This window comes from Nanorana parkeri, unplaced genomic scaffold (assembly GCF_000935625.1).
Source record: "Nanorana parkeri isolate BGI_ZX_2015 unplaced genomic scaffold, ASM93562v1 scaffold356, whole genome shotgun sequence".
Lineage (NCBI taxonomy): Eukaryota > Metazoa > Chordata > Amphibia > Anura > Dicroglossidae > Nanorana > Nanorana parkeri.
Window position 1 is genome coordinate 607,747 of NW_017306624.1, and position 12,753 is coordinate 620,499.

The 12,753-nt window shown below is 43.5% G+C and overlaps 1 protein-coding gene across 1 annotated transcript in view; it reads left to right on the top strand.

Annotated features, from left to right (window-relative positions):
• TFAM (transcription factor A, mitochondrial) overlaps positions 1-9,059 on the top strand; it is a 20,589-nt gene extending 11,530 nt beyond the window's left edge. Inside the window, exons 6-8 of the mRNA XM_018558750.1 lie at positions 485-541; positions 7,331-7,436; positions 9,034-9,059. Coding sequence (XP_018414252.1) covers positions 485-541; positions 7,331-7,436; positions 9,034-9,059 — 189 coding nt within the window. The remainder of the gene's footprint in view (positions 1-484; positions 542-7,330; positions 7,437-9,033) is intronic.
• Positions 9,060-12,753: the final 3,694 nt, after the last annotated feature.

A 12,753-nucleotide genomic window follows, 5' to 3' on the forward strand; every position in this document is an offset into this window, starting at 1 on the left:
AGAGTCAGGTAAGTGTCTGTAAAGGTTGGGCTAGGTGGGTTTCATTCATTTTAAATTCAACCTTTTACTCTGCAAGATCCCGGCTCACAGCCTCCCCTCACCCCCTTCCTATTCCTTTATTTTGCTGATAGGACACATGCACTGTGAGGACACATGGAGCTGCTGTGAGCTTGGGATTTTCAGTTCTCACAGTAAGCCATCACATTTGTATTAGAAGCATATACAGTGTTCAGTGTTATGCAGACTGGAATAAAGTTGTATGATGTTTTCATTGCAAAGGATCATGGTTGGGAAGATAACGCCTGGCATTGTTTTTCTTTTCCAAAATTATAAAGGTTTTAGAGTGTTTTGCAGGAAAATGTCCTCCATATACAGGTACAGCATTGTTTGCTAAAGAGCGTACAGTGGAGCAAAGAGTAAGATGGAAGATTAATCTATTCTTGATATATCTATTAATACACTTTTAATGATTACTGTCTTGCAGGAAAAGTTAAAAGCCGTAGCAAATGATTGGCAAAATATGCATAACTCAAAAAAACAGGTAAGAGTTATTGACATGACTTTTCTTTATTAGAAGCCATCACAGCAGCTGCCTTACAATTCTGACAACATGACATTGTTTTGGTGGAATAGCCTTTGATCATTTATATATTTTAGAACAGAAAAGCCTTCTTGATCATACAGTAGATGACACTTGATCATACAGGCAATTCAGAGACGATTGGGTGACATGCAAGTATCCCCAGATGACTGGACACTGACCAGAGGACCCTGTGAGGACCCTAATATAACCCTACCTCTTCAAAGAAAATACTCCGTTTTTTGCTAGTGTCCTTAGGTGATAGAAAGGAGAAATCCACTGAGGGAGACATGCGGTAGTTTAGCTACCTTTTGATGATGATTTTTTCACTCTACAATTTCTAACTGCGTTCAGCCACAGCGGCTACCTCACATTTTCCGTATCCCGTAATTGTGCAAACCGTACGCGGACCCTGTATAAGAGATGCGGGGCCGGGCCGAAATTTCGCTTCGGGCACTGGATCCTTCATTTGTCATCCATGTTGGAACATGGTGCAACACTACAAGCTAGCTTCAGGTTGCTATAAAGATCCAGGGCAGTGGCAGATTCGCACAGGGCAGTGGCAGATTCGCACAAGTGTGACCCAGTCCCTGAGGTTCCTCTTACCTTCCCCCTCCCCATCCCCTATGGTTACTCCTGGTAACCTGCTCTGCTGAAGCAGATGATCCTTTAAAAACAGCATGGTGGGTGCTATCTGCTCTGGGGTTTCTCAGCCCCCTCTTTATGCCCTCAACACCACCAGTGAATACCTCCCTTTCAGGGGCACTACACCCAAAAACACCAGTTTTTCCCACGTGGGCAATGCCGTGACAGCCTATTGGGCTGCAGGGGTCCACATTGGCCATCTTTAGTGTCCATATCTGGCAGATATGGACACTAAAGATGGCCAAATCTGCCACTGCATGGGTGCAGCGGCTGCTTTAGCAGCCATTTTTCTTCCTGAGTTGGAGCATGCTCAGGAGCTGTGTCTGGCGGCCATCTTTTCTGATAGTAGAACAGTAGAAAGGCATCATGGCACACTCACAAACCAGCATGTAAAACAACTTGTCTCACCACTAAGGACAATGACAGAGGTTTGGATACACGTCTTCTGCAAAGGATGTGTAAGCCGCACTGCCGCGCCAAGGCACCTCTTATAGTGCGGTCCTAACTCTAAACTATGAGAGTCTCCATCTTGGAGCACATGGGGGCAGAAGATATCAAATTGGGTGCAGGCCTGTCAGGAGGACGCCCCACCTCCTTAAAGGTACATCCCTTGTGTGTTTCTGTACCTTTAAGGAGGTGGGGCGTCCTCCTGACAGGCCTGCACCCAATTTGATATCTTCTGCCCCCATGTGCTCCAAGATGGAGACTCTCATAGTTTAGAGTTAGGACCGCACTATAAGAGGTGCCTTGGCGCGGCAGTGCGGCTTACACATCCTTTGCAGAAGACGTGTATCCAAACCTCTGTCATTGTCCTTAGTGGTGAGACAAGTTGTTTTACATGCTGGTTTGTGAGTGTGCCATGATACCTTTCTACTGTTCTACTGTTCAAAGCCCATTTCGTGTGCACCTTACTGTATAACTGGTAACAAATTGTTGAGTGCGTTTGTCGTTTGTTTTGCTTTACATCTTTGCTGATAGGACGCATGCACTGTGAGGACACGTGGAGCTACTGTGAGCTTGGGATTTTCAGTCCGGTTCCATCTGTATACAGCCAGTGTCATCTGGGTGCCAGGAATGCTGTACAGAGGGGAATCTCATTTAAAAGACAACTATGGGGTAAACTTTTAATCCCATAGTTCTCTTAGGGGTCATAAGAGGACATATACAAACCTCCTCCCATGACCCAAAGCTCAATATGAGGGCGCCGCAGCCGGGATGCCTTCCGACAATACTGTTGAGATCCACCCAGCTGGCTGATTGACAGCAGGCTCTGCCTATCTAGAGCCGACCTGTGACAGGTCAATAGAGCCGACCTGTGACAGTTTAATTGTCATACGTCGGCTCTAACTATGAGGATGAGTGAAAATCACTCATCTCATAGTTCTCCTTTAAGTCTTGCTGCTGTCTGTGAGTTCCCATGTGGGACCCCTCACTATGGCTGATAAGAGATGCAAGGGCACTGGTGGTTCAGGGGTAGTTATGTCTTCAGCTGCTGTGGGGCAGGCGCACTTGTTTGCGATGCCCCCTGGGGAGGTTATGCTAGATGGCTTGTCTTCTAGTCCTCAGCTATAGTTCCCTGCTTTCATCTAATGCATTTGTAGACCCCTCATGGGTACTGCATGCCTCAGCAGAGAGGAATTTCCAGCATCTATGTCTGCTTTTTTGTTGTTAACCCACCTCTTGGGGATTGACCGCAAATTCTCAATGGGATTAAGGTCTGGGGAGTTTCCTGGCCATGGACCCAAAAATTTGATGATGTGTTCCCAAAGCCACTTAGTTATCACTATTGCCTTATGTCAACATGCTCCATCATGCTGGAAAAGGCATTGTTTGTGAAGCCCCGCAATAAGCTATTGAAGTGCGATCTGCTATTGAAGTGCGATCTGCTATTGAAGTGCTGGCACCGATTCTTGCTCTCTTATGAGGGAGTTCACATTGTGGGCTATCTGAACGATCTGCTCTTAAAAGCCTAGTCTGCTCTGGCCCCCTGGCAGGATGTCTGCCAGACGAGTCACATGCTTGAACACTTTGGCTGGGTCAAAATTGTCCATCAATGTTCTGGAACTGAGAGTGATTTGTCTCTGCATTCCTCGCTGAACGTCACTGCTCAGGGGTCTCCCCATTCAGGAACAGTAGGACACCGCCACGCAGTGGCCTACATCAACCATCAGGGAGACAGGAGTATGCAGATCTCATCATAGCCTGGACAGAAGGGCAGTTCCGGCCTTATCCATGGTCCATATTCCAGAAGTGGACAGTTGGCAGACTGTTTATCTCAGCTGGCAGTTTCTAGATCTAAAGGAGGGGTCTATTCACCCCGACGTGTTTCAGGAGATCTGTCGCTGTGGGACGCTGGACATTGATCTCTTGCTATCTAGACTGAACAACAAGTTGGAAACATTTGTGGCTCCGTCCAGGGATCCGAAAGTATTTGCAGTGGATGCACTGGTGACTCCATGGGATCAGTTTTCTCTGATCTATGCCGAAAGTATTTGCAGTGGATGCACTGGTGACTCCATGAGATCAGTTTTCTCTGATCTATGCCTTCCCTCCATTGAAAATTCTACCTTGTCTGTTTTGCGGGATCGAGATGGAAGGAGTTCTGGTGATTCTTGTGGCCCCAAACTGGCCAAGAAGAGGTATGATACGCGGACATTCTTGCCATGTTGGCTAATTCCCCTTGGCCGCTCTTGAACAGCTCAGATCTTCCGTCTCAGGCTCCGGTGTTCCACCCTACTTCTCAGTGGCTGGCTTTGATGACTTGACTGTTGGGGCCTTGGTCCTATAGGGGGCAGGGGCTTATCGAACTCTTTTATTCCAACTTTTTTGCAGGCCAGAAGGTCCCCCTCTTGCAAAGTGTATCATCGTACCTGGAAGGTCTAATTTGCCTGGTGTGGGCAGAGAGGTTTCCATCTCTGATCTTACTTGGTGGCTAGAATTTTAACTTTCTTACAGTATGGCTTAGATTAGCAGTTGTCCCTAAATACTCTTGAGGAGCAGTTTTCAGCCTTGGCTGTACTTTTCCAAAGACCCCTGGCCTCACATTCTCTAGTTAAGGCCTTTTGTTCAGGGGGTCACTCACCTGGCTTTTCCCAGGGTTCTACCGGTGTCGCTATGGGATCCTAACATGGTTCTTTCATGTCTTCAAGAGGCTCCTTTTGAAGCTATCTGGGATAGGTTTCTCTGTCAGATGTTAGATACAAGGTGGTTTGCTTGTCTCTATTACCTCTGCGCTAGGATAAGGTGGTTTTCTGTTCAATGGACTAATTTTTGCCTAAGGTGGTGTCCCCTATCCATATCGATGAGGACATCGTTCTACCTTTCTTCAGTCCTGCTCTGAAACATCCAAATGAGGTGGCTCTTTACAGTTTGGATGTGGTTAGAGCTATCTGGGTATATCGTACCATTACAGCATATTTCTTACAGACTGATCCTCTCTTTGTCCTTTCTGAAGGACCTCGCAGGTGTCTCCCCTGCATCTCGTTCTACTATTTCTAGATGAATCAGACAGGTCATTGTACAAACTTACTCTGTCAAAGGTAGGTCTCAGCCTTTCCCTCTGAAGGCTCACTCCACTAGATCTCTAGGTGCCTCTTGGGCTTTTCAACATAAGACCACAACCTGGGCTTTTGTTCATTCTGCAAGTTTTACCAGGTGGAAGTTTTGGCCGTATGGTGCTACAGACCCCCATTTGACTTGGCTTCCCTTTTTGTCGTTTGGTCTGTTATCAGTTGTTTTGCTGTTGCCCTCCTCTCAGTGCATTGATGTGGGCTATCCCAGTCATCTCTGAATTGCCTGTGTCCTGTTTATTAAAAAAAGATATTACTTTTTGACTTGCCTGTAAAATCCAATTCTTAGAGTAGAGTACAGAACACAGTATCCATCCCTCTATAACCTCTATTGCTTGCCCCCCCCCCAAAAACCTGAGGATTTCCTGCAAGAGGCGGGGTTATATGAGGGTTGTCTCTGAATTGCTTATGTTCAATACTGTTCTCCAAGAAACTGATTTTACTGGCTGTTTACAAATCCCATTTTGCAATCACTGCTCTGTGCTGCGAAAGCTTAGATGCTCACATCGGTTGCATGTGGCCTATATTTTTTCCTGAAACTGCATGCACAAAAAGAATTCAGAGCTACAGACAACATTACATTGCGATGCAAATTACATTGTAATGCTTTCAGTTGCAGAAGTTTGTATTGGTCCTGCTAACCCAGAAACATGAGGTAAACTAAACATGTGGTGTTTATACAGAGAATGTATAAACTAAAGAATGAATTCCCAGGATTTTCAGTGACTGCAGTGAAAGTGATGGTGGGGCACTGTCCAAAAATGGTTATGGTTATGCCAAATCTGTGTGGGCAAGTTTTGGCACCTGTAGGGCCTGCTATGTTTGATCAACGAAAGTGGACATGCGTGTTCTGACCACTTCAAAAGTACTTAAAAATTCTCCTAATTTTCCTATTTAGACATTTCAACATATATAACTCCAGTATAGACACATAAGCGTAATAGCAGTGCAAAGTGCTTATATTCACCTGTCCATGCTCCTGCCAGTTCCACACTGTGTGGCCAACAGGGAGCTGTACCTACCACTGCAAATTCTCTCGCCCTGTCCCTTATTCCATTAAGAAATAAGTCTATTGTTGGTATGTTGCACAAAAGATTTAACTTTGCAACAGTGTGTCCTCACAACATGGATCTGACCAGAGTGTAGACAGGTAAGTATATCCCATATATATTGGGAATTACTAAGGAAAACAAACAAAAATGCAGTGGGTTCGGAGTAAACTAACCACTTGCTGCTCGGAGTAATTTCTTACTATTTGCACACACATGATCAAATCTGATTTATTTTTTTTTGGCTAGAAAACAGCTTTGGACCCCCAAACAATTATATATTTTCTAAAAGCAGAGCGCCTGTAGAAAAAAATTGCAACTAGCATTTTTTTTAATGTTGCACAGTATTTGCACAAATGTTTATCAAACCAGTATTTTGGGGATAAGATAAACTAAAATGAGATTTAGTGCACAGAAACAGAATATAATGCCCAATTTTTTGGTAAAATATAAAAGATGGTGTCACGTCAGGTAAATTGATACCAAAATATGTTAAGCCTTAAATTTGTGTGCACCTGTGAAACCGCACAAAACTACAATACACAAGATTTCCCATAGGTGACGCTTTAAAAGCCTTTACTACTCTTAAGTTTAGTGTTAACAGTGACTGATGGCCCCAAAATTATTGCTCTCACTCCGACGTTCACAGCAATATGTAACGTATGGCGCAATTTTTGTTTTTGCACGTAGGCGCATCCAACACGTGTTTGCGTTGTATGTGCATGCAAGTGGGGCGGGGGAATTAAAAAAAAAAATAATAATTTTTAATTTGTTTTCCTTTTACACTCAACTTTATTGCTATCACATAGGGGGGCAACATGCCCCCTATGTAATAGAAAATATAATGTGACAGGTCCTCTTTATGGAGACATCAGGGATCATTCAGACTCTTTGTGTCACCTTGGGACCCCAAAGAAGCTGATGAACCAGAGATCTGCTTCACCAGCTTCTGCTCCTGTAAGCCGTGACAACGGAAGGGATAGAATACACATAATTTCCAGTGATCGGAAGAGAGATCAGCAGCTAGAATCCCCGTGGGGATCTATCTCCGACTGAACTGGAGAGACACGCTGTGCCGGTCCGTGGCAGCATGGGGGACAGTGGAGGCCGGGGAAGCCGGCGAAGGGGACCACACAGGGCTTGTACATAAACAACAATCGTCTGCTGTATAAAACGATACCAACAACATGGCTGCAGCTGCGTTCTTGGTATAATCACTTCAAGCGGATGTATTTATGTGAACCCGCTAGAAGTGGTTAAGGAGTAAATCAACATATATTATATTTGCTCTTTATGTATGTATATGTAGAGAGCGCACTTTTGGATTACCTAAAAGACCAAAGCGGTTGATGGGCAATTCAAACTGCTCACTTGATATTTCAGTGTTGGATTGCCTGACTTTATAACTTCACTATTGCAATAAAAGTCATTTGTTTGGTTTTTTTTTTTAGTATTTTTTTTTAATTGATCATTTTTACCTCTGACAGGTGTATATGCAGTTAGCTCAAGATGACAAAGTCAGATACCTAAATGAAGTTAAAGCTTGGGAAGAACAGATGATGGAGATTGGTCGTGAAGATCTTGTTCGATATGGTAAAATAAATGATCTTCTGAAAAAAAGAAGTGCAGATAAAGGACCTGCAAAAAGGGGAAAAAATGAACGTACTACAGAAAGGAAAAAAGGTTCCAGAAAGCACAAAGAGTAAAGTCATAATGACATTTTACTGTATGTAAATCCCAACCAGGCTGTTTTACTGCTTCTGAGTGTAGGACTGCCTCTGTTTACTGCCTCTGAGGACAAAGGCAAGTGGCATACTGTCACTTTACAACACAAGCAGCAGATGATCTATACATGGGCTTTGTCCCCATGTTTTATTAAAGACATTTTCCCCTAAGAGGGGAAAAACTTTACATGTGTCCAGCCTTTTCAGATCATTCTCAGTCCAGCAAGAGAATTTGGTCTGCCAACAACTTATTCTTTCATTTCAACAATTTCTTGTGTGTTGATTAAATAATGAGTCGTATATTATTTTTTTTGCATTTATTTAGACACTAGCATTTGAAGAATTAGCAGTTTGTCTTTTGTTTTTATACTGTATGTGGAATAAATCTGTAAACCATTAAACAGTTCAAAATATGGTGATTGATTGCATTTAGATTTCCTGTAGATGTCAGTTCTCTCGATGGAAAAAGGAGGGTGATTTGCCTGTTATTGCTGACAGAGAATACCTGTCAGCAATAGCATGAATGATCCCTGCACCCGAGGGTGTTCCAGGACCTGTGTGACAGGTAGGGACACTGAATGTGCACCTCCTTGCATCCAGGTTCAACAACAAACGGGACAGGTTTGTCTCCAAGTACAGGTATTTCCTCTAGCAGAAGGAGTGGATGCTCTAGCGTAGGGGTCATTTGGGGGCTACTGGGCACATTTATTAGTCCCGTGGGGGTCGCTTGCCAAATGTCATGCTTCAAAATAAAATGTAACTATATACGGTACCAGTGCTAATGTCTGCACGTGTTACAAGCGGAAACTGTCACCCATTCAAATTAATGATCAGGTGATCAAAGCCTGCACACCACATGTAATCATATGTGAAAGGATTACAAGCGGTTAGGAATCAATCACTCTCCCTGGATGAGCCACCGTGTATTCAGGGAGAGCAATTGTTTTTGTAACTGTATGTAATCGTATCACATACGATTACATGCGGTATGCAGGCGTTTACATGCAGCGGTTGTCACCTGATCATTAACTTGATAATGTGACATTTGCTGAATGTAAACGCAAAATTAGGGATTCCTGTGCAGGCTCAAGTCTGTGACACAGGAATCCCTAATCGCACCTGAAATATAGGTGTGCATGGGGCCTAAAATATATATATATATATACACATACTAATACACTCCCCCCTCACACATAATAATACACCCCCCCCCTTGCACAAATGAAATAATACACTCCCCCAGGTCCAATCCCTCCCCTGCACACATAATACACTCCCCCTCCTGAGATGCAGACCGTGCAGCTGCTCTCGTAAGTCAGGTACACGGTCCGTGACCGTGTGCCTGACTAGTCAGCTGGCTGTGGGCCACATAGTACCGGGCCAGTACTTTGAGACCCCTGCTCTAGTGGCTCAATGTGTTCAGTACATTTTTGTCCCCTGAAGCTTCTACCTTGTCTTCTTTGCAGGATCGAGACTGAGGGTATTCCGGTGATCCTTACTGCACTGAACTGACCAAGATGGATGTGGTACGCTGACCCGACAAGACTCTTAGAGGAGGCTCTGTGGGCTCTACCAGATTGTCTGGATCTTTTCTTTAAAGGACCGATTGACTATCCTGCTTTATAATCAATCATTTTAACAGCATGGCAGTGAAACGTAGGTTTTGAAAGACGGCATCTCTGGAACTATGATGCCAGGATGCTAAAGATAAGGACGGCTACTTCCCACGAGGTCTATCGTTGGATGTGGAAGCCATACTTCACTTGGTGTGAGTTTCGACTCCTAACACGTAAAGTATTCCTTCCATAATGCAGGAGAAGGTCTGAGAGAATAGTGCCTTGTAGTTCTTTTTAATACCAAAAATAAGTGGGAAAATAAAGTGATCTTCACACCTCCTGGTTTCAAATCTTAATGACCCATAAGCTGACCTTAACTCTTAAATTTCCCCTCATTTATCCCATGCTGAGACCTCTATGCCTGGCCTGTATAAGCAGATATAATCACTGCGGACAATCCTTATCAGATAGCTGAACTCACCAAATACCTTTTCATACCTATTCCATGCATCAGGTTACAGCAGACAACAGGATACATCAGATGAATGAATAGACAGTATTTGAAGGTCGGAGATAGTAATGTTTCCAAGCATGCAATGCAGATTAACATGTGGTCATGTTACTGTCAGACATTTTGATGTACTTGGAGAAGAAGGGGAAATACATTATAGATGGGAGAGAACACAGAAAAAACATGGTGCAATAGCCCAAAAGGACCACAAGATGTCAGTATAATAACCAAGTATATAATACCAAGATAATTGCTTAGAGAAAATGAACTATGTGATTATCATTTCACATTAATACGAATATTAACCATGACTATGAATTGTGTGATATTTTTACAACTGTGTAGCAACACATATCATGTTATTTTGTGCTGTCTGTGTCCCGCTAGAAAGCAGGATTTTACTTCCCCCTCTAAAAGACACAACTGCAAATAACAGGAAGTCTCTAAAGTGAGGAGAATCCCTTTCTTAGGAAGTTGTCAAAAAAACATGTCCCTATAGAAGATGTGCTTTCTTGTTTTGGTGACAACTCTAAAATTCTGGATTTCCCATCATTTTTTGTCTCAGTAACAATGATCACCAGGAGTGGTGAATCTCCCCAACTGGGACACAGACAGCAATAAAAACCTGACAGAGGTTCTCACCACTTAGTCCAAGCTAAAAGGAAAAGTTGTGCCTTTACATACAATGTATGTATGATTTATCGCCTAAATTACACATCTAATCTCTTTATGACACTCAGATACTATCTCTCTTTATGACACTCAAGATTAAGGCTCACGTGTGCTGTTAGCTTCATACTATACCATAGCTGGTGGCAGAGTGGAAAGTTGATTTTAACAACATTATGGAAAATGTTCTAGACTGATGAAAAAGGTAAATGACTGTACAGTATATATCAGTTTCCAAAATGCCACCACAAACATGTTCAATTGAATCAGTGTAAGACTCCACTTACCACACTGTGGGCGTGGTGGTGGAATTAAAGTGTATCTAAAGGGAAAACTAAAAAAAAAAAAAAATGATGTTGGCCTTTAAATATACTTTAAGGCAGGAGATGTTGATCTTGTTATGCAGCTCAACCAGTAGATATCCCAGATACATTAATCCACAAACAGCTGAAGAGATCCTGTTGGCAGAATATCTTTCTTACTTCTGTACTTGTACAGTATCCCTGCAGGTTAAGCCTTTCCCGGGTCCCGTCCCAATCCTTAGGTTGCTAAATGTGCCTATAAGGAAGACTTTTCTTGAGGGTCTTCTGGGACATACTGTATATGACTCCATAAACAGGAATGTTTCAGGCTAGCTGCTGGGTTTTTTTGTTGCATAGTGCTTGTTATGTAACAAGGGTGGGCAGCTGCAAGCCTTTTTTTTTGTAGATATTTTTGCTTCGTTTGCCCTGCATTTCTATACCGGCAACGTTCTATCCATCTTTTATTCTGCCTAGCTCAGTTTGGGAATGTTCCCTGTGGTGGCGTCATTGTGAGGGGCATGTCCTGCACCATCATGCACGCCTACCCCCAAACCATTTTAAAAAGAAGGTGCCTTTATGGTGGCAGAATCCTTCACTTTAGTGGGGCAGTTTCTGCTGATCATTTGGGGAACCCTCCTTGCCCGTATACCAGTCCAATGCTATACCTACTGGTAGGTGTTATAGTTTGCCTTCTGTCCCTCCCAATGCTCTTTCTTCTTTCTCGGGTGCTTATTCCAGTCTGTCTCATGTGATTACTTTGTCATTCTTTGCTAGCTTCCTGTCACTATCCGCCACATATGCAAGACCCATATTTGTCTATTGGGTAAGGGACAATCTTATCAGGTTAATGAAAAAAAAAAAAAGTATCTGCTGATACTGGATTTTTTTTTATATGCCCAGCTCTGCCCGACTCAAGGAATTCCAAATTAACCTAATGGCAGTGAGAGGGATCAGTTGCTCACCAAGAACATGCAGGTTCCAAGAAGCACTATTCTTAAAGTGACATTAAAGGCAAATTTTTTTTTTTTACACTTCTTGCCTATATCTACTGCATGCTAGCAGTAGATATAGGCAAAAACAACCGGAGGGTTTAGAACCCCTTTAAGCCAGAGGACTAGATCATGAGAGACTACAAATAGCATTGCTTCTATAACAGGTTGCATGTGAATCTCTCTCCGAATTTACTGCAAACTTGCCGGGCCCGACACAAACCCAGACCTCTTCCCAGCCCTCTGTCTTCAGGTATCAGCCAAAGCATATAATCCTGGAGTCTCTAGCAGATCTTAAAACTCAACAGGATCTTCCAGACCCTACCCTAGCTCTAACTGCCTCGCGACTATAGGGAGAATTCTACATTTTGTGGCATATCTTTGACAGGAGGGTTGGTTTAGACTTAAAAAAGGCCTGTTTTTTCAGCTGTCACCAAGATGAGATGGGCAAAGATGCCCTAGGTGGAACAATCCTTAAAGCAGTTTTGAAGATGTGGATATGAGAAAGAACATATTTCCCCAATGGAATCTGTCACTTTTCCTGGACATACCAGAGTCCTTCTCTCCTACAGAAGACTGGCTCTGGACGGGACAGTCTTGAATGCCCCACATTCTGCCAAATCTGGGACCCCTCCTGATTGATGTTTTACCTGCAGCACAGCCATAACATAACCACTGGGAGGTGAAGTGAATAACACTGATTATCCTGTAACAATGGCACCTAGAAGTAGGTGGGATATATTAGGCTGGAAGTGAACATTGTGCCCCTGAAGTTAATGTGTTGGAAGCAGAAAAAACAGGCAAGTGTAAGTGTGTGACTTTGATAAGGGGCAAAGTGTGATGACTAGGCGACTGGGTCAGAGCAACTCCAAAACTGTTATAAATCTGCTCCCGGCCTGCAGTGGTCAGGAACTGCCAAAAGTGGTCCAAGGAAGGAAAACCAGTGTACTGGCGACAGGGTCAAGGGCGGCCAATGCTCATTGATGCATGTGGGAGCGAGGGCTGGCATGTGTAGTCCGATCAAATAGAAGAACTACTGTAGCTCAAATTGCTTAAAAAAGTTAATGTTTGTTCCAATAGAAAGGTGTCTGAATACACAGTACATCGCAGTCTGTGCATATGGGGCTGTGTAGCTGCAAACCAGTCAGGGTGCCCATGC